The 23,540-nt window shown below is 52.1% G+C and overlaps 3 protein-coding genes across 6 annotated transcripts in view; 2 read left to right on the forward strand and 1 right to left on the reverse strand.

Moving 5' to 3' along the window:
• The first annotated feature begins 316 nt into the window (after positions 1 to 316).
• On the forward strand, positions 317 to 2,775 carry Gmppb (GDP-mannose pyrophosphorylase B). The gene is made up of 9 exons (XM_047565181.1): positions 317 to 692; positions 807 to 887; positions 980 to 1,028; positions 1,159 to 1,301; positions 1,511 to 1,669; positions 1,756 to 1,834; positions 1,912 to 2,039; positions 2,123 to 2,305; positions 2,392 to 2,775. The coding sequence occupies exons 1-9, from the start codon at positions 564 to 566 to the stop codon at positions 2,521 to 2,523; spliced, it is 1,083 nt and encodes a 360-aa protein (XP_047421137.1). The 5' UTR covers positions 317 to 563; the 3' UTR covers positions 2,524 to 2,775.
• Rnf123 (ring finger protein 123) overlaps positions 2,745 to 23,540 on the reverse strand; it is a 28,795-nt gene continuing 7,999 nt past the window's right edge. For all 4 annotated transcript variants that reach the window (XM_047565172.1, XM_047565175.1, XM_047565173.1 and 1 more), the window contains 27 exons: positions 23,322 to 23,447; positions 23,116 to 23,208; positions 22,972 to 23,045; positions 22,082 to 22,199; positions 21,777 to 21,876; positions 21,529 to 21,590; positions 21,289 to 21,360; positions 20,949 to 21,069; positions 20,214 to 20,315; positions 18,714 to 18,820; positions 18,297 to 18,495; positions 17,794 to 17,939; positions 17,440 to 17,523; positions 16,650 to 16,757; positions 10,949 to 11,126; positions 10,053 to 10,127; positions 9,832 to 9,919; positions 9,655 to 9,742; positions 9,484 to 9,568; positions 8,001 to 8,140; positions 7,714 to 7,902; positions 7,550 to 7,625; positions 7,253 to 7,337; positions 3,577 to 3,719; positions 3,333 to 3,427; positions 3,144 to 3,229; positions 2,745 to 3,069 (listed from right to left, as the gene is read on the reverse strand). In XM_047565172.1, coding sequence (XP_047421128.1) covers positions 2,949 to 3,069; positions 3,144 to 3,229; positions 3,333 to 3,427; positions 3,577 to 3,719; positions 7,253 to 7,337; positions 7,550 to 7,625; positions 7,714 to 7,902; positions 8,001 to 8,140; positions 9,484 to 9,568; positions 9,655 to 9,742; positions 9,832 to 9,919; positions 10,053 to 10,127; positions 10,949 to 11,126; positions 16,650 to 16,757; positions 17,440 to 17,523; positions 17,794 to 17,939; positions 18,297 to 18,495; positions 18,714 to 18,820; positions 20,214 to 20,315; positions 20,949 to 21,069; positions 21,289 to 21,360; positions 21,529 to 21,590; positions 21,777 to 21,876; positions 22,082 to 22,199; positions 22,972 to 23,045; positions 23,116 to 23,208; positions 23,322 to 23,447 — 2,961 coding nt within the window. In that variant the 3' untranslated portion in view covers positions 2,745 to 2,948. The remainder of the gene's footprint in view (positions 3,070 to 3,143; positions 3,230 to 3,332; positions 3,428 to 3,576; positions 3,720 to 7,252; positions 7,338 to 7,549; positions 7,626 to 7,713; positions 7,903 to 8,000; positions 8,141 to 9,483; positions 9,569 to 9,654; positions 9,743 to 9,831; positions 9,920 to 10,052; positions 10,128 to 10,948; positions 11,127 to 16,649; positions 16,758 to 17,439; positions 17,524 to 17,793; positions 17,940 to 18,296; positions 18,496 to 18,713; positions 18,821 to 20,213; positions 20,316 to 20,948; positions 21,070 to 21,288; positions 21,361 to 21,528; positions 21,591 to 21,776; positions 21,877 to 22,081; positions 22,200 to 22,971; positions 23,046 to 23,115; positions 23,209 to 23,321; positions 23,448 to 23,540) is intronic.
• On the forward strand, positions 2,932 to 6,947 carry Amigo3 (adhesion molecule with Ig like domain 3). Its single transcript, XM_047565180.1, has one exon. The coding sequence runs from the start codon at positions 4,456 to 4,458 to the stop codon at positions 5,980 to 5,982; it is 1,527 nt and encodes a 508-aa protein (XP_047421136.1). The 5' UTR covers positions 2,932 to 4,455; the 3' UTR covers positions 5,983 to 6,947.

Here is a 23,540-nt window from a genome sequence, read left to right on the forward strand (position 1 = left end):
CCTCCGACGGCTAGATCCGATCCTTCCGCCCTCTTTCCCTGGGTCGGGGCGGAGGGGCGGGGCCCCGAACTGTGAAGCGTGGACGGAAGCGTCTGCCCCGCAGCCAACCAAGTTTGGGTAGGGAATGAGGCCTCGCCCTTGGCGCCAGTTCCGCCATGGGTACCGCCAATAGGTGACTCGCGAGTCTCGTCCCGGGTCCCCATGGCAGCCTGGCGCACTCAGGCCCTCATTGGCTGTGTCTGTCCTAATACCGCGCCCAGCGCTCCGACGCTGACGGCCGTGCCACGTAGGCAACAGTTGATTGGCCCGCCGGGGTCACGTCACTGCCGGCGCCTGGTCCGGTCCGAGTTCCCGGCCAGCCACCCTCCAGCCCGCATAGTGACTTGGGTTCTGGCGTCCTGATTTCGGCGTCGGTTTAGACCAGGCGAACAAACTAACACAAGAGTTGGTCAGTCTGAAGGGCAGGGGCCAGGACACAGAGGCTGTAGTTCGTGGACGGTGTTGGCCAGGCGGTCTGCAGGCCCCTTGGAGCCTGGGATTGACTCCCGTCGCCCACAGTCGAGATGAAGGCACTGATCTTGGTGGGCGGCTATGGAACGCGGCTGAGACCGCTAACGCTGAGTACCCCGAAGCCGCTGGTAGACTTCTGCAATAAGCCAATCTTGCTGCACCAAGTGGAAGCCCTTGCCGCGGTAAGACCCGGGGTCTGTCCTGGGCGGACGAGGGACGTCTAGCGACTGAAGGTCAGGGGTACAGGTATCTAACATTTGAGCCCGCCTGTCCGCTCGCTTTATCCTGTCCGACAGGCAGGCGTGGATCACGTGATCCTGGCCGTGAGCTACATGTCGCAGGTGCTGGAGAAAGAAATGAAGACTCAGGAGCAGAGGGTGAGGCACGGGACTTTTAGCCGGTTCCCTTGGTCCATTCTCTACTTCCTGCTCTGGAGGGAGAACCTGACGGGGTGACTTTTCCTTTCCAGCTGGGAATCCGAATCTCCATGTCTCATGAAGAGGAGCCTTTGGGGACAGGTCAGTGGAAACAAGGTTTCTTGGGAGGATTTGTGGCCACGAGTGTAAGACCCAGCCTGGGTGGTCCTGCTGAACCTGAATTCAGGGACTCAGATCCCCAGCAAGGAGGTGATCTGCTCCCTTCCCCCAGCTGGGCCCCTGGCACTGGCCCGTGACCTGCTCTCTGAGACTGCAGACCCTTTCTTCGTCCTCAACAGCGACGTGATCTGTGATTTCCCTTTCCAAGCCATGGTGCAGTTCCATCGGCACCACGGTCAGGAGGGCTCCATCCTGGTAAGAGACCAGGTCTTCCTTTTCCTTTGACATTCCCCCTGCAACATCCCAGCCCAGCCTCCCCTGCCCCCTACCCTTGATCTCTCCTTTTGAGTGCATAGCTGAATAGTATCTTTTAAGTGTTTGGGGGCAGACCCCCTGAGATCTGGGACAGCATATGTTTCAAGACTTAGGAACACTGGACTAGGCCTAAGTCTCCTTGTATTCAGGTGACCAAGGTGGAGGAGCCTTCTAAGTATGGTGTGGTGGTATGTGAGGCTGACACGGGCCGAATTCACCGGTTTGTGGAGAAGCCACAGGTATTTGTGTCCAATAAGATCAATGCAGGCATGTACATCCTGAGCCCTGCAGTGCTGCAACGCATCCAGGTGTGTAGAAGACAACTGCTGGGTGGGCTAGGGTCAGGCAGGCTGTCACTGCCATGACCCTGCTCACAAGCTGCCCACTCCCACAGCTGCAGCCTACGTCCATTGAGAAGGAGGTCTTCCCCATTATGGCCAAGGAGGGGCAGCTATATGCCATGGAGCTGCAGGGTGAGACAGAAAGGTCACGGGCGAGCGGGGGGTAAGTCTGTGGCTGGGCTGAGCCCCTGATGCATCCCTCCCTACAGGATTCTGGATGGACATCGGACAGCCCAAAGATTTCCTCACTGGCATGTGTCTCTTCCTTCAGTCACTGAGGCAGAAGCAGCCTGAGCGATTATGCTCAGGCCCTGGCATTGTGGGCAATGTTCTTGTGGTAAGGCCTTTGTCCAGCCCATCATTAATCCCTTTAGTCCTAGGAGACAAATGGCCCAACTGTATTTTCCCCTTTGCTCTCAGGACCCAAGTGCCCGTATTGGCCAGAACTGCAGCATTGGTCCTAATGTGAGTCTGGGTGCTGGTGTGGTGGTGGAGGATGGTGTGTGCATCCGACGGTGCACAGTGCTGCGGGATGCCCACATACGCTCCCACTCCTGGCTTGAGTCGTGCATTGTGGGCTGGCGCTGCCGTGTGGGCCAGTGGGTAAGCCTATGGGCTGGGCCAGGTGGGGAGAGGGGCAGAGAATGCGTCTACCTCACTGACAAGGTCTACCTCCCCCTGCCCCCCAGGTGCGTATGGAGAATGTAACAGTGCTGGGCGAGGATGTTATAGTTAACGACGAGCTCTACCTCAATGGAGCCAGCGTGCTACCCCACAAGTCTATTGGTGAATCAGTGCCAGAGCCTCGTATCATCATGTGAGGGGAAGCCTGGGGCTGGTCGAGCCCCCATTTCCCCATCAGCAGGGGAGCACTGGCTTGACACATCAGAAGGCCCTGGACTTGGTGCCATTTATCTGGGGAGGACTGGATGAGGATGAAGCTGGTGGACACTTGCCTTCTCACTTGGACATAAACTAGCAGAATCCCTGCTGGGCCACACCCCACAAACCCCACTCCCTTAAGAAGGGCCAGGGCCAGGGCTGTATGGAATAATAATTTAATGTTTACTGTGGCCCTGACTGAAAGTCAAGCTCAGGCATAATTAGGGCCATAGCTAGGCTCCCACCAATGGGGCTACACACAGCAAGAAGGTTGGATGTGTTGGGGGTGATGGGGAACAGGGCATGGGAGCTCATAAATAGGTCTTTGCCTGGGTCTGGGTTTGCAGGTGGAGGCTTGGCGGACCTAGGCAGCTGAGGAGGTGGTGCTTGTATTAGCTGCCTTGTCCCAGTCCTCTACAGACACGATGGTGGCTTTGCAGAAGAAGCAATCCTTGTTGTTCATCAGGTGCTGGTTGATGCAGGCTCTACAACAGGGGAGGGAATGAAGACTCCTGGATGTTCCTACTGCCCCTTCCCAAAGCCCATGGGCCCCACTTACTTGCATGACTTGTGTCCACAGGGCTGGAACACAGCAGAGATAGGGTGGGCATAACAGATTGGGCAGAGGTCCTCCTCACTGGTGGGCTGCAGGGAGGGGAGTGAGGGTGTTGGGGTTGGATATGCTCTGCCTATATTGGTGTGCACACGTGTATTCAAGTAGTGTGGGCTGTGCTGTGGCTTCACTCACCAGGGATGCAGCTGCTGCCTGGGCAGATGCAAAGGTCAGATGTGTCAGCATCTGTTCCACCTGTGCCAGCTCCTCAGCACTGATATAATCTGTATCTGGATTAGTGGTAGGTGGTGTAAGGCCAGATGTAGCCCTAGAATCTGTTGCCTTTTCAATATTCCCAGCTTGGGGATTTGCTGTTCTTGAAGGTCCTGATTTCAGCCAGTCCCAGAGCTTTTCCCTTACCCATCCCTGGCCGACTTACAGCTCTGCAGGGAGAAGCGCTTCCGGTCTGGGGCAGGCAGGACAGTGCCAGGTGCTGGGGGCTCTGGCTGCCCCAGGAGATAGCATATGGAGCGGAGCTGGAAACAGGGGTCAGCTAGGAGCACTGATGTGGCTCTCTCTGTCCTAGGTAGGGAGGGTGTATAGGTAATCATAAGACTTGGGGACTGTCTGTAAGGGATAGTGTGACAGTCCAAACCTTGCATTAATGCCCTTTTATTCTTTCCACCTTCCTGCTGCTTTCCAGCCATCCTATAAGTCCTGGATCTGAGTGAAGCCACACATAGCCCAGGTACCAGTTTAAGGAGTTTTGTGAGCTACCATAAATAGCTGAAGTCCACCGACCCCATCATACACTAATCCTAAAACTGTCACTTCAAATAAAGAACACTAGGAGCAGCTTAACATTCTCCCCAGGCTGCCCCTTTTAACTTTTCTGGTCTATGGGCTAAGGGCAGGCTGGGTACTGGGAGTGAACTCGTACTCCCTCTGGTGGCCACAAGGGGCCCTTAAGCGGCAGAGGATACAATCTCCCCGCCCCTTGCAGCGCGAGCCAATAAAAGCCCGATCCCCCCCCCCCGCCCCCCCCCCCGCAACCGTCTTCTTTTCCGCGAGTATTTAGAAGTCGACCAGGAAAGCACTAGGCGAAAGCAAGGGGAGACGGAGAGAGCTGACTGCGGTGCAGCTCCACCGTACAAACAGGACTGGTGAGCAGGAGCGTCCAGTCGAGCCGGGCAAAGCCTGCACTGTGCCTCCCTGGCCGTGGACCATCCAGTACCACGTTCGCTGAACCAGAGCAAGAGTGGGTGAGTCCTGGAGCTGCGACCTGCACAGGCTGCCCTTATTCTTGGTGGTCGCCGCCATGGCCTGGCTGGTGCTGCAGGGCGCCCTGCTGTGCATGCTGCGTGTCGCGTTAGGCACCCCCGACTCTGAGGACTTTATGCCCGCTGTGCCCCACAACTGCCCCCGCAAATGCGTCTGTGCTGCCGACCTTCTGAGCTGTGCAGGCCTGGGGTTGCAGAATGTGCCGGCTGAATTACCTGCCGCTGCTGCTGAACTCGACCTGAGTCACAACGCACTCCAGCGCCTGCGCCCCAGCTGGCTGGCGCCCCTCTCCCGACTGCGTGCCCTGCACCTAGGCCACAACGAGTTGGACGCGCTGGGTCACGGAGTCTTCACCAATGCCAGCGGCCTGAAACTGCTTGATCTATCATCTAACGCATTGCGGACCCTTGGCCGCCACGACCTTGATGGGCTTGAGGCACTGGAGATGCTGCTTCTGTTCAATAACCGCCTGGCACACTTGGATGAGCACACCTTCCAAGGTCTGAGTGCACTTAGCCACCTCTATCTGGGCTGCAACGAACTCATGACCTTCTCTTTTGACCACCTGCATGGTCTGGGTGCAACCCACTTGCGCACCCTGGACCTCTCCTCTAACCAGCTGGGACACATCTCTGTCCCCGAGCTGGCCGTACTGCCGGTCTTTCTCAAGAATGGTCTCTACTTGCACAATAACCCGTTGCCCTGCAACTGCCGCCTCTACCACCTGCTGCAGCGCTGGCACCAGCGGGGCCTAAGTGCTGTTCGGGACTTTGCACGTGAGTACACGTGCCTGGTCTTTAAGGTACCTACATCCCGCGTGCGCTTCTTTGAGCACAGCCGAGTCTTTGAGAACTGCTCAGCTGCCCCAGCTACTGGCCTAGAGCGGCCTGAAGAGCAGCTGCATGCACAGGTGGGTCGGTCCCTGAGGCTCTACTGCAATACCAGTGCCCCAGCTGTGCACATTGCCTGGGTTTCACCTAAGCACGAGCTGCTTGTGGCACCAGGGTCCCGAGATGGCAGCATTGCAGTGCTGGCGGATGGCAGCTTAGCCATAGGCAAAGTGCAGGAGCAGCATGCAGGTGTCTTCGTGTGCCTGGCCACTGGGCCCAGCCTGCACCACAACCAGACACTTGAGTACAATGTGAGCGTGCACTTCCCACACCCGGAGCCTGAGACTTTCAACACAGGCTTCACCACACTGCTGGGCTGTGCTGTGGGCCTGGTGCTGGTGCTGCTGTACTTGTTTGCACCACCCTGCCGTGGTTGCTGCCGCTGCTGTCGCCAAGCCTGTCGAAGTCGCTGCTGGTCCCGGGCACCCAGCTCGCTCCAGGAGCTGAGTGCACAGTCCTCGGTGCTCAGTGCCACGCCACCAGATGCACCTAGCCGCAAGGCCAGTGTCCACAAGCACGTGGTCTTCCTGGAGCCGGGCAGGAGAGGCCTCAACGGGCGTGTGCAGCTGGCAGTAGCTGAGGACTTCAATCTGAGCAATACTGTGGGCCTGCGGTTCACAGCTGGCTCTGAATCTGCTAGCTCTACAGGCTCGGAGGGTCTCATGATGACCTAGGCTGCCCAGTGCCCCCACTCAGGCCATGACCCTCCTGCTGCTTGCCCTGCTCCCTGTTACCATCCAGAGAACTGCCAGGTATTAGTGGGAAGAACTGTACCTGATCTCCCAGCTTCCTTTGTGGGCCCTGACTTGAACCACAATGTCCCTATTCACAGGTAGAAGAGTTGGGGTCTCATTTGCCTCCTGCTTTGCCTAGCAAAGGACCCCCAAGGTCCCAGATCCTAGCAGAACCTGTTAGTGCCTGCTTTCCCTAAGACCACCTAATGCTCTAATGTCCCCTAAAGATGGAGGACGAAGCCCATCTGGAAGAGCTCTTACATTAGAGCCCTAGAACCACCTTCAGTGGCTGAGGCAGATATGAAGGAGTGGTACAGAATAGTCAAAGCTTACCACCTTCCCCTTTCCATGCCTGGGGCAGGGGTCCCACAGGGGAAATGGTGGAGAGGTCAGCTCCAGTCCACACTCCAGGAGGGAAGGAGGAAACATCCTCCCTTTGATGGCACAGCTCTCCCCGCATCTACCAGCTTTGCAACTACATTTGCACAGTCTGGTGGGCAGGCATTAAGAAGACCCCTGAGGGCCTGTCCTGAGCCACAGTGGCCCTGCTCTCTCTAGTCAGGGACATCTAGCAGTCATTCTGAAGGCAAAGTCCATTCCATGGGCTCACAGCACAGCACAGCACTAAAAAGCCTGGCAAGCAAGGCCAAGCTGAGAGAGCCCAAATGGAACTCGATGTCACTCAAGGGCAGGAACCTCTTAAAGGTTGGCACTGTTCTCAGCCTAATGGCTTGAGGCAGTGCCCTGGCTGCATATGCATCTCACCACTCCCACTAAAGAGAGGCAGGGAAGGGGTTCTGGGAGCCCCTCAGGTGTGGGGGCTGAGTTGGGGGTCCCCATGGCTGTCCTGGACCCTGCTGTTATGAAATTTTGTAATAAAGGCAGTCCATGCTCATTGAGGCCTTCACAGACAAACAGCATTGTAATGTGCTTGGCTCTTGATCTAGCAGTGTTGCCCTGGTCATCACAGGATGGTCTGCCCTATACCCCCAGTGCTACCTGAGGAATGGCCACAAGCCACTTTGTCCTGCTTGGGCCCTCAATTCTTCTATCCAGAGAAGCTGCCACTATCACCTACTTAAGCAGTTCACACCTCACCACCTTCTCTCTGCCTCAAAACCTGATGGTGAGGCACATTTTTAAGATAAGGAAACGAGTACAGGGAGGTCCTGCTCGGCTCCTATGGGGGCCCACAGTCTCCAACACTTACTCTGAGGCTTGACCATGCACCAGGAGCCGCACCAGGATGCCTGTCACTGCCACCAGGATAGGGTAGTGGTCCACACTCTCCAGGCCTAAGGGGAGAGAAGGAAGAAAAAGAACCTCCTACATGCTCCTACAGAAGAGGCTCCAGGCCTGACTGATGCCATCAACCCTTCCCTCTGTCCACTCTACAGAACAAGCTGGGCTAGGGGTGCCAAGCCTGGCTGTCATGGGGCAGAATGGAGAATCAGGCATTATGATCCTGGAAGAGGGTGTAGGGGTGCAGGGTTATCTAGATCCTTACCAGGTAGCCGTAGGGTGACCACACGGTCAAACAAGTTCCTCTCAGCTGTCACTCGGTTCAGCACCTGATTCAGGAGCTGTGGGGGCAGGAACCTATTGGTGGATGGGCAAGCTCACCAGTGGGGTAACCCCAGGGTCCTACCCTCCTTGCCTAGATGGACACACCTGTGCAAGACGCCGCAGCAGCATCTCAGAGGTAGGCCGGGTCCAGTCAAGGAATATCTCGGGCACCAGTGTGATGGTCATTTCCAAGACACGCAGCAGGCTGACCGAGAGGTCAAAGCAGGTGGCACATACCTTGAGCTGTCTGCTGTCCACAAAGTTTCGTTCCAGGCGTTCAGCAGCCTGCTGAATCTGAGCAGCCAACAAGCAGGCAGGCAGCAGTCAGAAGCCTGGCTACAACATCATGGTCCCTGTATCACCCTGGCCCACAGGGCCCCACCATGGCCCACCTCCTGGATCATGCCGATGAACTCAGAGAAGGCCCAGTTGAGTTGGTTGAGGACGCTGTTGAGGAAGCTGGGTGCCACATCAGGACCCTGCCGCAGCAGGTCTGCCATGTGCTGCTGCAGCAGGGTGGAAGGGCAGGGTTCTGTAGGGGGATGGGAAGGCAGCATTATGAAGGACTCCAGAGCAGTAGCCCTGCCTGCTTGCCTTTGTCCTCACCCACTGATATTAAGAACAGAAAAATGGCTCCTGGGAAACATGCAGGTAATGAAGGCAGAGGGAGAGGGTATAGAACTACCTGAGGGATAGAACTCAATCTGTCCCCTTCCTCTCTTGGGCAAACCAAAAGCTACAGGTGGGTCAAGCCCCCATACTACACCACTTGCCCTAGGCCTAGGGTAGCCATATAGCTGCAGCCTGATTCCAGCAAGTTCTGAGTCACATGCCTTAGACATTTCCCCACTGGCATTGAGGCCAGTTTCTCCAAGAACCTACTCTGGGCCCTGCTGTCCTCTACTTTCCTCTGCTGTCCTTGGCCTCGCCTTGGCATATGGCCCAGGTGATGGGTGCCAAGTCTGGGCTGGCAGGCATTGGTAACTAGAGCTCTCAGCTGCAGCTGTCCCAGCATATCTCCCCACTCCTCTAGATGCAAATCAATAGTTCCTGTAGCCACAGGATGGATCTGGCCCCATTGCCATTCTCAACTTGCAGCTCAGTTCCACCCTAGAGACAGGTCTGAGACATTTGGCAAGGACTTGCTGTGTGACTTTGCATAAGGCATTCAGCCTCTCAGGGGTCATCTCTCAGACCAAAACACTGGCTGCAAAGGGAGATACATTACATGGACATGGTAAGAACAGTGTGTGTAGGCTGGATAGTTCAAGGCCTTGGGCCCGGTCTAGGTGAAGGTCCTCTAGTTCAAGAGACTCCAGGGCACAGCAGAGACCACACATAGCTTCTGCTCCCCGTCAAATGCCTCTTAGTAGAGGAAGCCCCATGATCATCCCATAGGGCCCTGGAAAATCTCCAGCCTGTGCCCATCTTGCTTCAGGGGTTCAAGACATAAACCAGGCCCTTTGTCTGGCCACCAGCAGATACCAAAGGAGCAGAAGCACACAGTCCTGCAACAAACCTGGAGGTCAGGGAGCTGGCATAGAGGGCAAGGAACAGAGTGTCTATCCCACATGAGTTGCCAGCAGCCTGGGTAAATGTGGCATCTTTTCATTGTGACCCTTGCAAAGCAACAGGCCCAAAGGGTACAAATGGAACTATGCAGTGAGGGAATAGTCCCAGAGCATCCTTGCACTGGGAATCAGCAGGAAAAATGCAAACCCCAAGGGACACACAGAGTTTGGAGCCAACACAAGTCCAGAAGAGGGGCTGGTAGGAGCAGAAGAGTCTGAAAGGACCTAAGGGCAGTGGGCAAGGGCCATCAATTTTCCTGCCCAGGCTGCTGCCAGGTAGAAGCTTCCCAACCTGGATACTTACTCTGGAGGCTGGGCAAATTGGCGTCCTCTGGCTTGGTTTTCAGCAGGTGTGGCAGCCGTGTATAGCGGTACCCGAACCCACAGCCCTGGGGGTGGGGCCAGCTGAGGTCAGGGGGACAGAGCTACCTTCTCCCCAAGGCAGCCTCAGCAGTCCCCCTCAGGTCAGGCTTACCCTCCAGAGCCGCACCAGGATCCAGTTGGTCTGGGCCCAGGGCCGTTGCTCATAGGGTGCAAGGAGATTCCTCACCATGGCAATACGCCTGTGAGGGTGAGGGGTGGCAGGCACATGGTGAGGCTCGGCACAGTGCTGTGCAGGGCAGGGTGTGTAATTCCCCAACCCCCTACTCACTGATCCTCAGGGATTCTTTCCACAGCCCTCAGAGAGTGTGGGTAGCACACGTAGCTGGCCAGGGCCTGCATCAGTGAGTCTCGAATGTCTGCCACAACAGGTCATGCCTTAGCAGGTGCCTGGCATAAGCCCTGGCCCCATGCCACAATATACACAGAAAATAGCCCACTAGATGTGCCATCCCAATCCCACCTCCCTGGGCCCTCTGTAGGGCACCTCACCAGTGCCCACGATGCGTGTATCAGCAAAGTGTTTGGCAAGGATGGCAGCCAGGCGGGTCAGGGTCTCTTCATAGCCTGCAAGGATGGGCAGAGAGAACTGCTGGCTGGGAGCAGGGGCTCTAGGGACAGATATGTCCATTGGCAGGGTGGGTGGGCTTGAGTGGTATGCTCCAGAGCTGGCTCCAAGGGCCAATCTGGACCTGGGTTGACATCTGGGGATATTGTGTAAAGCACTCAAACTAGCAGTTGGTTAAGGGCGAAGGCATAGACTCACTATGGGGAGAGGGCAGGTCCTGGAAAGAGCCCTAATGTGGACTCCAACTCATCTTAGCACACACATTTGTTGACTCACAATCAGTCACTGGGCACCCACAGTTCTGTCTTTGAAGACAAAGCTTGCATCAAGGCCTGGACAGGGCAGGGCAGGGCAGGAGCCTGGCAACTCACACAGCCTGATCCAGGTACCAAATGCCAGGCCCAGCCTAGAATCAGTGGTCTTGGAGAAGTACAGGTTCCTCTGTAGCTCTAGCAGGGCCCCGCTCTCTTCTATAATTTATAAAGACAAACACTCTGCCCTTGACCCACTGCCACATTCTGTGACCAGTGCCAGGGTGCCTGGGTGAGGGGCCACATGGCTGCTCAATAACACCAGGAAGTAAGTAAAACCAGGGGTCCCACTCTGCCCTCTATTTTCACTACAGCAACAGGGAGGAGATGCAGGTTCCATGGCAGAGTGCAAATGTGAACATGATGCAGAGAGGACCATGGGGTAGGGTCAACTTTCCCTCCTTCCCATGTGGATGTATGCTGCAAGGCTATAGACGGCTCAGATCAGGGCTCCTGAGTCACACTAAAGGCCCATTTCTATCCCCTCCCAGCCTGAATGGTCCCATCACCTGGGAGCTCCTCCATGCTGTGTACAGGACCAAAATAATTCTTGAGAGCACTGTAGCTGTTGATGGCCACACTCAGATAGAACTCAGGCATGAAGGCAAAGAGAGAACCTGTGCGATCACCATGCTCAATGGTTCGTAGGCAGACACGCAGTAGCCAGTAGATGTCTAGCATTTTCTCCTGCAGGAGGCACACAGGGTGTTGGGCTTTTCACATGATCTGGTCTGGGAATTGGTAATGCTACCCCAAGACAATCACATCAGAACTGAGAGCTGGATTGCAGAAGTGTGAGCAGCGGCTCAAGCAGGGGTGATCAAGTCCTCACTAGGCAAGAGAAGAGCATCCACCCTGGGGGGGCAGCACTATGACCCAGAGAGGAACTCTGGTTTGCAAGAGGATGATATGAGCAAAAGTCTGTGTTGAAGCACTGCCCAGTGCAGAATGGGCTATAGACACAAGTGGAGATAGCTCAATGAGGATACCACAGTCTTGCCCAGGTCCAAAATGGAAGAGGAAATGACTGGATGGCAAGGACAGGGGAATGCACTAATGGACTGTGGTAGCAAGGGACATGTCACACCAAGAATGGGGCCCACATTTCTGGTAGTAGTAGAGCCTCATGGAGGTCAAAAGTACTAAGAAGCAGATCTGATGCAGAGCACAGGGGAGTGTGGCTTAAGACAAATGGAGCATGAGTTCCAAAAGAAATTATGTGGAGGAAGCAAGTAAATTTTGGTTTGGAGGTCAAAGAGGAAAAAGCAGGGAGCAATGTAACTGCTGGTGGGGTGGAAGAGTAATCATAGAAAAGAGATGAAACCTGCTGAGGGTACTCTTCCCCACAATGTGGCTCCCAGGGAGTCTATGTTAGTATCATAGAAGGGACACAGGCCAAAATGAGGCCCCAAGCCCCAGCTCAGACCACAGCACACATACCTCTTGGAGTGGAACTAAAGCATCTGCACTTGATACCAGCTCTCTGAAGTGCTCCAAAACCCAATGACCCAAGAAGGTAAAATCAAGGGGTCTGAAGGGTTTGTGCCTGGGCCCACACATGGGTAGTAGTAGGCATCCTACTGCCACAGATGGCGAAGGAAGATGGAATCTGAAGTGGGGGTGACACTGGCACTAATGTAGCCAAGAGGCCAATCAATGGAGAGAGAAATGTGCCAGCAAGGTTGGAGGCAGAGGGATAACAGAGACTGGCAGGACTATCAGAGAAGTGAAACAGTTTGTGTGCTAGGCCAAGAGGTGGGAGAAGATGAGGTGAATAAGACTGAGGAAGAAGAGAGGGAACTGAAGGTAGGTGCAGAGCCAAGGAAAGACTTCACATACTTTCCTTTAATAATGGAAGGAACTTCTCAAAGTTGACAGATGAGTGAGTCTAAAGATGCAAAGATAAAGAAGGCAGCTCAATTTAAGAAAGGCTGTGTATGAAAAGCCTGCATCTGCCAGCACACTCAGTAGTGAGCCCAGCATCAATACTTCTCTAAGACCAAGAAAAAGACAGGGTTGCCACTTTTGCCACTTCTATTCAACAAAGTACTAGAATCTTAATCCAGAACAAATTAGGCAAGAAAAAGAAATAAAAGGCATACAAATTAGAAAGAAAGTGGTAAAATGATTCTGTATGTATAAAACCCTGAAGATTTTATACACACACCTACACACACACATTACCTAGTAGAATTAATAAACAAATTCTGAAAAGTTGTAGGATGTAAAATGAACACACAGAAATCAATTGTTTCTCTACATTAACAATGAACAAAGAAAACCAAGAAAACAATTCCATTTACAAAAACATCAAAAAGAAAAAACTACTTAGGAATAAACTTAACTTGAAGAAGGCAAAAGAATTCAAGTTCTACTAAAACTATAAAATGTTGCTGCTGAAAGAAATTAAAGATCCTGCCAGGAGTGGTGGCACACACCTGTAATCCCAGCAACCAGGCTGAGGCAGGAAGATCACAAGGTCGAGGCCAGCCTGGGCAACTTAGTGAGATCCTCTTTCAAGACAAAAGAAAAGAAAGTAGAACTGGGGATGTAGCTCAGTGGTAGAGTGCTTACCTTGCATGCATGAGTTCTGGGTTTAGTTTCCAGCACAGCAAAAGTAAAGAAAAAAAAAGTAAAAAATAAAAAGAAAGAAAGAAAGTAAAGAAAGATCCAAATAAATGGCTAGGTGCAATAGCAAACACCTGTAAGCCCAGTGGCTCGGGAGGCTTAAGCAGGAGGCTTGTGAGTTCAAAGCCAATCTCAGGCAACTTAGTGAGGCCCTAAGCAACTCAGTGAGATCCTGTCTCTAAATGAAATACAAAAAAGGGCTGGGGATGTGGCTCAGTGGTTAGGCACCCCTGGGTTCAATCCCCGATATTCCTCCCCTCCCCCCAAAAATTCTGAATAAGTGGAAAGGTCCTATGTTCATGGACCATTAGTCCAATATGGCCAAGATGTCAATTGCTCAAAGGAGTCTACCAATTCAATGCGATCCCTATTGAAATCCCTGCTATTTTTTTTGCAAAAAATAGTAAAACCCATCCAGAAATTCATATGCAATTTCAAGGACCTTGAGTAGACAAAATACTCTAGAAAAAGAACAAAGTTGTGGAGGTCTCATACTTGGTTTCAAAATGTATGGCAAAGCTACAGTAATCAAAACAGTGTAGTACTGGTGTAGACCAATGGAATGGAACAGGGACTCCACAAACAGGGAGTCCTCAACTGATTTTCGGCAAGACTATTTGATGGAAAAAGGCCAGTCTTTTCAACCAATGGCAATAGGAATACTGGATATTCGCATGCAAAAGAATAAAACTGGAACACTTACTTTATGCCATAAAAGTTAGCCCAAATGGATAAAAATGTAAACATAAGATTCAAAACCACAAAACTCTTGAAACAAAACACAGATAAAAAGCTTCATGGCACTGGATTTGGCAAATATTTCTTGTATATGATGCCAAAGGCACAAGCAACAAACAAAAGAAAAAATATACTGGATTATATCAAACTTAACATCTCTGTATCAAAAGATATAATCAATAGAGTGAAAAGGCATAGAATGGGAAGAAATACTTGTGAACCATATATCTGATAAGGGGTCAATAACAAGAATATACAGAGCCAGGCATGGTGGAGCATGCCTGTGACTTGGAGGCTGGGGCAGGAGGATCACAGGTTCAAGACCAACCTCAGCAACTTAGTGAGGCCCTAAGCACTTAGCAAGACTTTGTCTCAAAGTAAAACCTTAAAAAAAAAAAGGGCTGAGGATGTGACTTAGCAATTAAACAACCCTGGGTTCAATCTCCAATACAAAAACAAAACAAAACAATAAAAGATAAAAGAATATATAGGAAGCCCTACAACTCAGCAACAATAAAAATTCAAAAATGGTCAAAGGACAGGAACACATAAATCTCCTTAGAAGATGATGCAGATATTCAATATGCACATGAAAAAGTAGTCATCATCATCAGTCATTAGAGAGCAAATCCAAACTAGAATGAGTTACTATCTCACACTCATTAGGAGAGCTTCTATGAAAAAAAAAAAAAGTGTTGGTAGGGAAGTGGTAAAATTGGAAACCTTGTGTACTGTCAGTGGGGATATAAAATGGTGCAGCTTTTATGGAAAACAGTATGGTAGTTCCTCACCAAAATAAAAATAGACTTACCATATGATCCAACAATTCTACTTCTGGGTATACACCTAAGACAACTGGAAGCAGGTTTTTGAAGGGGTATTTGTACACCATTTTTCATAGCAGCATTATTCACAATAGCTAAACTGTGGAAGCAATCTAAGCATTTATAGGCATATGAATGGATAAACCAAATGTGATACATAAATATAATCCAGTCTTAAAAAAGGAAGGAAATTCTAACACCAGCTACAAGGATGAACCTAAGGACATGAGGCTAAGTAAAATAGGTCAGTTACAAAAAGACAAATACTGTATGATTCCACTCCTATGTGGTATTTAAAGTAATCAAATTCAGATACAAAAAGTAAAATGGTGGTTGCCAAGGGCCGAGAGGAAGGAGGTATGGGGAGTTATTTAATGGGTGTGTCAGTTTTTCAAGATGAAAAAAGTTCTGGAGATTGGTACAACAATGTGAGTATACTTTCTTTTAAAATATTTTTTAGTTGTAGATGGACACAATATCTTTATTGTATTTATTTATTTTTATGTGGTGCTGAGGATCGAACCCAGTGCCTCACATGTGCCAGGCAAGTGCTCTACCACTAAGCCACAATCCAAGCCCCAATGTGTGTATACTTAACAATTTGAAATAACAAGATGTGGGCTGAGGTATGGCTCAGTGGTAAAGTGCTTGCCCAACATTAGCAAGGTCCCAGGTTCCACCCCCAGCACTGAAAAGAAAAAAAAAATTATAATTTAAAAACAATTTTTTTCAGGTGGGGTCTATTACTCAGGCTGTTCTCCAACTTGTTGACTCAAGCAATCCTCCCACCTAACCTTCTGGATAGGTGGGACTACAGGAATGTACACTGTGCCCAACTAAATATAAGTTTTATGTCATGTATATTTTACTACAATTAAAAAAAAAAAAGTTATGGGCTGGGGTTGTAGCTCAGTGGGAAAGGGCTTATCTAGAATGTATGAGGCACTGGGTTCAATCCTTAACACCACAGAAAAATAAATAAATAAAATAAAGATATTGTGTCCATCTACAACTTAAAAAAAAAAAAAAAGTTGGTAGAGAGGGAAGAAAGAAATTGTCCTGAAAAGAAGGTGTGGGAGGGGATGGTCATATTGCCTAAGGAAGTAGGCAGGTATGAAATCCTAATAATGTGGAAAAAAGGAAGTTTCCCTGAGTTGATCGCCTTCATGGAACTGGAGGCAAAAGTTATCTGCCGCAACAAGAGGAAGGAATAAGAGGTGGAAGTGGTTTATATTTGGGGAAGAAACCACCAGGAGAAATACCAAAACAAAGATGGGACCATGGAGAGGGGAACACCAAAAGCCTTGACTGCCTACTTCTTGGGGAGGGTCATTCCCTAGGGGACAGCCTGGCATGTGAATACATGTGCACACACATATCCTACTGATGGGAGGGAAAGAACAGATATGAGAAAAAACTAATGGGATTGGGGTTGGAGTCAAATACTCAGTCCCAGTAGGAGTACAGAGTCCCTTTAAGTAACCCACTAGGTCCAGTATATGGAAGGGCAGAGACTCATCTTTCTGACTCCCTGCTGTGTGTCTTCAATGTCCAAGATGGCATCTGGCATGCCCTAGCATTTGGGTTTATGTTATTAAATGAATGAGCAAGTAAAGGAAAGTGAGCAGACCAGCAGCTTTGAGGGTGACAGGTGAGTCAGCTGGAAGCAGCCACAGAGGGTGTGGATCAGGGAGGGCCATAGAGCCCTGATGTGCTAGGAGAGAAGGAGGTATCCAGGACTGAGAGGAGACACAAGGAGGAATGAAAGGCATGTGGAGACCTTGTTCTCCAAAAGGATTCATGAGCATACTGGGGGTCTAGAAATGGTTCTTACTCAAATCCTCGGGGCATGAGAGGCACAGGGGAAAGTGGCATGGGGTGGGAGGAGGGAATCTAAAGAGACCCAGGGCCCAAAAAGGCAGAGAGCATGAAGGGTCTGGCATAACCTTGCCAACCCGTGGCCAGATAGTGAGGTTGGGAAGGAGACAGTTGCTGGCTGGCTAAGGCCATGCCTACTCACCTGGGAATAGACGGTGGCATGGACCCAGGCAAGACGGCGGCTCAGGTGGTCTAGCTTTTCTGAGAAAACTTTCTGGCTCTTGGTCAACTCTGCAAGGATATCCTTCCTCTGCCACCCAGTGAGAAAGGAGGACTATCAGGACATAGCCTCCTAGTGCCAGGAGTAGTTAAGGGGTTGGATTTCACTTTCAAAACTCTCCTCTGCCACTGACTAGCTGGTAACCTTAAGCAAGTCCAGAACAGGGCCACAGTTGTCCCCTCAGGATGTGGACGTGAGGCCCACCCAGCTGGCCTGGTTAGAATATCCCAGGGACCCAATGCCCAAACGGCAGCCTAAGTAGCTGGTCAGGCCCAGGGTTCTGGTAATGTGGTGGTAGGGAGTCTGCCAGGGAAGCCCAACCCAGGACAGGCAAGTAGAGGGGATCTGGGGATGGGGGAAGCCAGGCCTGCTTCCTGCTGACTCTGCAAGTGGCCAAGGAAGCACTCAGGGTAGATCCATAATTGATGAGGAGCATGGTGTGTGTCAGCACTTAGTGGACGGTGTGGTGGGCAGGAAGCAGGGGCACCTTGGCACCAGGCTGCAGCTGGTTGATAGGGGTTGGGCTGTGGCCAGCCTTACTGCCCGCCTCTCTCACTACCCTGGTATGGTCAGGGCAGGGGTGGGCACAAGAACTGAAGGGGCAGTCCCAGAACCAAATTTTCTTTCTGGGTGCCTTTGGAACCCAAGTAAGCAAGTTGCACATGTGCAATACCCTGCCATCCCACGACCTGCTTGCCTGCCCAGGCCTTACCCGCTTAGGGCACCGGCGAAGCTTGTCCTCTGTGTCCCTCAGAGCCATCGCATATTCATTGACATCATCAGATACACCAACCATCTAGAGCATTGGACATGTCCAGGGTGACTCTTCGGTACCTCAGTCAGGCTTATTCAGACTCAGCTTAGACCCCAGTGCTACCAAGTTCCCAACCTTAGGCCTGAGTCAGTCTCCTCCCACAAACCAGGTCAGGCTTAAGCAGTAGAAGCAAGGCAGAAATCAATATTGCTGTGCCATGTGCTCACATGTACACCTCTGCCCGCATGTGCACACATATCTGATCATGCAGAACACCCCATACCCAATGAGCATGGACCAACAGTGCAAGACCTTGCCCAGCTGCTGGTGGACGCTGAGGTTATACATCATGATGGCACCATCTAGGACTTCCAGCAGTGAGTTCTCGGTGAGGGGCTGCTCAGGTTCTTCAGGGGGCCGTCCCAGCAGCAGGCCCTCATTCCAATGGCTGCCCTCAACTGAAGAGTTGGGGGAGGGCAGAGTCAGGACTGGGTCATCTTGGTTTTCTCCCAAGCCTGTGCAGCCTGGATGGGCCTCACAGCAGGAGAGAGGTTCCTCTCTCCCTTTTCCTTGCTCAAGGAGGAACCCACAGAGGTAACAATATAAAAGGGGGATGATGTGCAGGGTGAGGTCCCACAGTGCCAGGACCTATTTCTGTAGCATTGATTTCTTGCCTTTAGACTGCTCTTCCTGTGCCCTTAGGATGCTGCCAGGTCACAGGGCAGAGTAGGGGGTGGGGATATAATTTGGCTTTGCCCAACTTGGGGGGTTATACATAGTAGAAAGGTCCTTCAATGGCCCCACCCGGCACCTACTGTCCTCACGGGTCCTCTGCTCCACACTCAGTGTGCGGACCTTCACTTTCTCCGAGGTGCTCAGAGGCCGCCGTGGGGTCATGAGGCTCACGGCTGCTGTGCTGAGGAAGCGGTTGGCTCGGCCCAGGGTTGGAGAACTGAGCCAGCCAGGCCGGGGCAGGGGCAGTGCTCCCTCCATGGCCAGGGACTGCATGGGGCGCTGCGATAGAGAGAGGAGGACAGAGGCTACTCAGCCCTGCTCAATCAGGGCCCACATACAGTTCCCTTGATTCTTGGGGGTGGGGAATGGAAATGGAAGGTTCATGCCTCCACCCACAGCAAGGGAACCTGCTTGGTGAGAAGACCCTTTTCTACAGGGCAGGGTCTGGTGTGACATCCCTACACACATGATAAAGCAAAAGCCACCTTCTGCCACACCTGGGTTGCAGCTTGGGTTGGCTCATCATCCTCGTCCAGGTCATCCATGGTGGCTGCCTGGAGTTCCAGCGGGTCAATCACAATGTTGGCTTTGGAAGCAAGGTCATCTGCAAGAAATTGTCAGGACAGGAGGGTTCTCAAGTTAGGGGTGAGGTAATGGGTCACAGGCAGAACAGTCCAGGACAGTGAAAACACTGGCAAGCTGGCAGAAGGCCTTACAGGGTCCTATTTCCCACTGTGCCTGCCCTTTGCCCCTCTACTTACTCCAACCCAGGTTTCTCTCTGCACTCCAAGGGCCCCTCATCTCACAGCAATCAATGGCAGGAGGCACTCCCCACCACACCCTCCTTGTTGGTCCCCATCTGTTTACTGTGGCATCATGCTCTCCAGGGCCTCTCCTATACTGATTGTTCCACAAACAAAAGTAATGTCAGTGGCTCAGAAGGCTGAAGCAGGAGGATCATGAGGTCAGAGCCAGCCTCAGCATCTTAGTGAGGCCCTAAGCCCGTCTCTAAATGAAAAATAAAATATAAGAAGGGCTGGGAATGTGCCTCAGTGGTTAAACACTCTGGGTTCAATACCCAGTACCAAAAAAAAAAAAAAAAAAAGAGTAGGTACCAGGCTGCTTATGCCTCTGCCCTACTTTGCACACTCCCCAGGGTGCCAAGCCTCACTCCAGGTTCCTCCTCACCTTTATGCCAACAACTAACAGAACCAACACATGCCTTGCTCCTTGGGCACCTCAGATACACTAAATCTAACAGTAAACTTGTCATCTCAATCTCTTCCTGTGTTCCTTTTCCAAGATGGTGCCCTAGTGACCTAAGCTCTGGCAGGACTGGGGTCACATTTAACTCCTCCCTTTCACTCATGCCTTCCTCCCCCTCCTCCACTGCCTGGACAGTTGACCTCCCTGTCCCCTTTCTCACCTCCTGCACTCTGTCCTCCAGACCACAGCAGGCAGAGGGATAGTCTTACAACACAGTCCCCAATCTTACTCCCTGCCTTGTCCAGGCCTTCCAAAGCTGCCCCTAGAATGGGTCTATACCTGCTTTGTGGCCTGGCAGGCCCTCAAATTTGTCTCATTTCCCACCATTTCATACTTCACATTTTAATACCCAGAATGCCAGCTGCTTTTGTTTCCTGGTCACACTGAGCTATTTCTAACTTCTTTGCCTGGGTACCCCATGCCGCAGCCCTCAGCACTGGAGCTATCTGTGCCCATTCCTGAAGGCAGCTCAGGTAGCACCTGAACAGTCTCCTGCCTTGCCAAAAATCCCATGGTCCCATCAGTACACCTGTCCCCTGCTTCATTAGTGCACTGCCAACCTTTCTGTGGGGTGGGTACCAGACCCAAGATCAGAGCAGCAATGACAGATCAGCAGCTCCCTGAGTGAGGGGACTCAGGCGCCCTCTGGTGGGCATAGGATAGGTCAGCACCCACAGCAGAGCCCTATCAGACTGGGTGGGACTGCTCACTGCCCAAGAAACTGTACACACCTTTGAGGGTCTTTCGAAGGTGTGACAGGAGGCCGCCAAGACGCTGCAGGTCGAAGTAGTCCACCTTGCCATTATAGAAGATCTGGGGCGGGATGTAAGCCTCTGCAAGGAGTTGGGAAGGCCAGGTTAGCAATTAGGGCTCAGTAGCATGACACTCCCCTCTATTCTGGTCTAGCACAGTCAGGGACTTCTGGCTTTGCCCATTCATCAGACAGCACGACCAGAGCCAAAGCTTCCCCTACCTCTCCCACCCCTTTGCCTTTTCAGTTAGTGCCAACAATTGCACAACTTGGAATGAAGGGGACATTCTTGGCAGCCAGTCACTCAGGGAAACAGAGAGGACCCCACCAAACCTTAATAAGATATTCCCAACTCAGGGTGGGTAAGACTCCCACTTGCCCCTGGAGAAATTACAACCCAAACACAGGGCCCCGCTGAACCCACCCAAGGTATCCCTACAAAGGACTGCATGGAGCTGGATAGCTGGAACTAAGGAAAAGAGCCCATCATGGGCAGAAGCCTATAGAGATAGTAAGAAAAACATGAACTCAGTGGTCCTGGAGCGCAGAACCCTTGCTGCCCAAAGTGGAGAAGCCACTTTAGGCACGGAAGAACTCAACTGGGCAGGAAGCTGGGGCAACTCCCTCTAGCCTCCCATATCCAGTTCAGCATTTCACATCAACACAAGGGTTAACTCTGTTCAGTCTTTCTGACCCAGGACCAGGTTCCACTTACCCTCACTGAAGGAAGCATGGGGGTTGGAGGCCTTGTATTCATCCCAATAGTAGCGGAGGGCAGAGATGAGCCGGTGCAAGAAGCAGACCATGTATTCAGGGGGGCAGAGCATAGGCATGTTCTGTTGGCACAGGACACAAAACATATTAGTGCTAGCCCAGAGCCCAGCCCATTCCTTATCGAAGGACCTGCCCCAGGATCCAGGGAGGGAAAGGTAGCAGAGAACAGAGCAGGGCAAGGCACAGATATGGCATGCTGAGGGGTGCCAGAAGTATAGGGTGCAGCCCCAACAACACAGTCAGCCAGCAGTTCACTGTGGGTTGCCCTGGAGGACACTTACCCCGCGACCACTGGCATTCTCCTGCAGAAACTTTCGGAACTTAGTCAGAAAGATATACCTAGAAGCTTCACCCTTTAAGGGAGGGGAAAAGAGGTTACAATGAGCTGAGAATGCTGGCCCAGACCGCATGAGCTCGATGCTGTAACTTACCCTGAGCCAGCCCATGTTGTCTGGGTCTTGTGTCCCAATAAAATACCCCTCCCCACCAGGGACCCACACAGGAGTCCTGGAGTCACTCACCCCATTGTCATCTTTATTGTCCAACAGCAGCTTCAGGATCTGGACCTGTAGTTCTTCTACCACTAGGAATGGAGGGGGAACACAGTTTTCAGGCTCCCAAGGATGGGAGAAGGAGATGTTTGGGTCAGCTCCACCACCACCAGGGTTCCCCCAGTCCAACCTAGGCATGGGGTCACTACCAAGTGCCCCCAAAGGAAATACACACAAATTCCCCACCCCCTACCCAGTGGCTGAAGCAGGGTGCAGACCTTCAATGCGTTTCTTCAGCCTTTGGCAGCCCCGCTCATAGGCTCGCCGCCGTAGCCGCTCCTCAGCAGTCTCCTCCTTCACCTCCTTACTCTCTCTGCCCTAGGCAGGGGCAGAGGATGGAGGACACAGGGTTTACTGGGATCTTATCCACACTTACTTCAGACAAAAGAGCCCCACTCTTACTCCCAAGGGCTCTAGGGACCAGGGCTGAGCAAAGGCATCATGTACTAACTGCCAGATGGCTCAGGTGACCTGGGACAGCCCTCATCATGACCACTGCCCACCATACTTGGGGTCTGCCCACCTCCCTGCTGGAACGGTGGGGCCACCAGGTAGTGGGAATGAGCTCCTGTAGGCCAGCCTCCTCTACACGCAGGGGACTCTTGATGTAAAAGAAGACAACAGACCGGAGTACATCAAAGCTGGTGGTGGTCAAGGAAGGGCTCAGTTCAAAGGACACCCTGCATACCCTCATGAGTCACCTCTAGGAAGCCCACCCTGATGTGTCCACCACCAAAGGTGCCACTGTGGCTATGTGCTTATCTCCCCAGACCATATACTTTGAGAAAGACCTATGGCTGTCAAGCCTGCCTGATATCCAGCAGATGTATAGGAATAGACAACTGTGGATGGCTTGTCACAGGAATAGACAACTGTGGGATGGACTAGAGAGAGTCTTGGGGGCCTCTTTGCAGACTCCAACTCCAGACCCTGTGTTTCCCAGCTTCATTTCACCCTTCTGGAGATTGGAAGAACCCAAACCAAAATGGCCAGAAGCTCAGGCTCCTAGGTCAGGGGCCCAGAGCTAGGTTTTCCTTCTTACTTAGGCAGCTTTTAACACTGCAGAAGCAGGAAGATCTGCCTCCTTAGAGCAAAGGAACATGGACACAAAATGCAGGGCTATGGCTAAAGAGGACAGGCCCTGGGGCTTCTCTCATACCTCCACATAGCTACAGAGTCTATGATAATCTGGAAATCCCTGCTCAGGTCAATCAGGCCACAGCAGTTCTCCACTCTACCTTCCCTACTCTTCATAGAAGATGCTTGAGGGCTGGGCCCAGGGCCAAGGACTCAGTGCTAGTCCTGAGCCTCTCTGGGGATCCCTGGATATATGACATTGACCTTTCTGGCCTCTGGTGATCTCAGAGTATTCTTAGAGTATGGATGGCCTGCTTGGTAGCAAGTAGAGGATACAGGACGTTGCTAAGCAGAAACTTGCGGGACTTTTCGTGCCTCAGGATGGAGATAGTGAGCCGCAGGTAGTGGATCTGTGGAGAGGGGATTCTCAGAAAAGGCAAGTAAGGGACTAGGGCTCAGGGTAGGGACAGGCACTCCCACCTGCAGGCCCAAATCTGGAACGATGGGTGAGAACCGGTACAGCCGTAGCAAAGACATCATCAACTGCTTGAGGCAATCCTGTACCTCATAGTCCTGGGGAGAAAGGCTAGGGCAGCCATTTGGGAGTCTTTTCCAAGGCCCTTCCCATACCTCCCACCCCAGTGGAGCCCAATAGCCTGACCTGAACCTGAGGTCAGGAATCTCACCTCCATGAAGAGCCACAAGAGGTCTAGAACCTGGTGCACCATGGACTGTGTCTGTGCAGGTGTGCCCTTCTCCACGATGCCCAACAGGAAACTCATGAGCACAGCCTCTACCAAGTACACCTTGCACTGCATGAAGGGCAGGCATTGGTGAGATGGCAGCCCTCAGCTCGGCTCAGGTACCCCTGCCTGGCACACAGCAAGGCTATGCTGAAGGGTCAG

The sequence above is a fragment of the Sciurus carolinensis genome, chromosome 9 (assembly GCF_902686445.1).
Source record: "Sciurus carolinensis chromosome 9, mSciCar1.2, whole genome shotgun sequence".
NCBI lineage: Eukaryota > Metazoa > Chordata > Mammalia > Rodentia > Sciuridae > Sciurus > Sciurus carolinensis.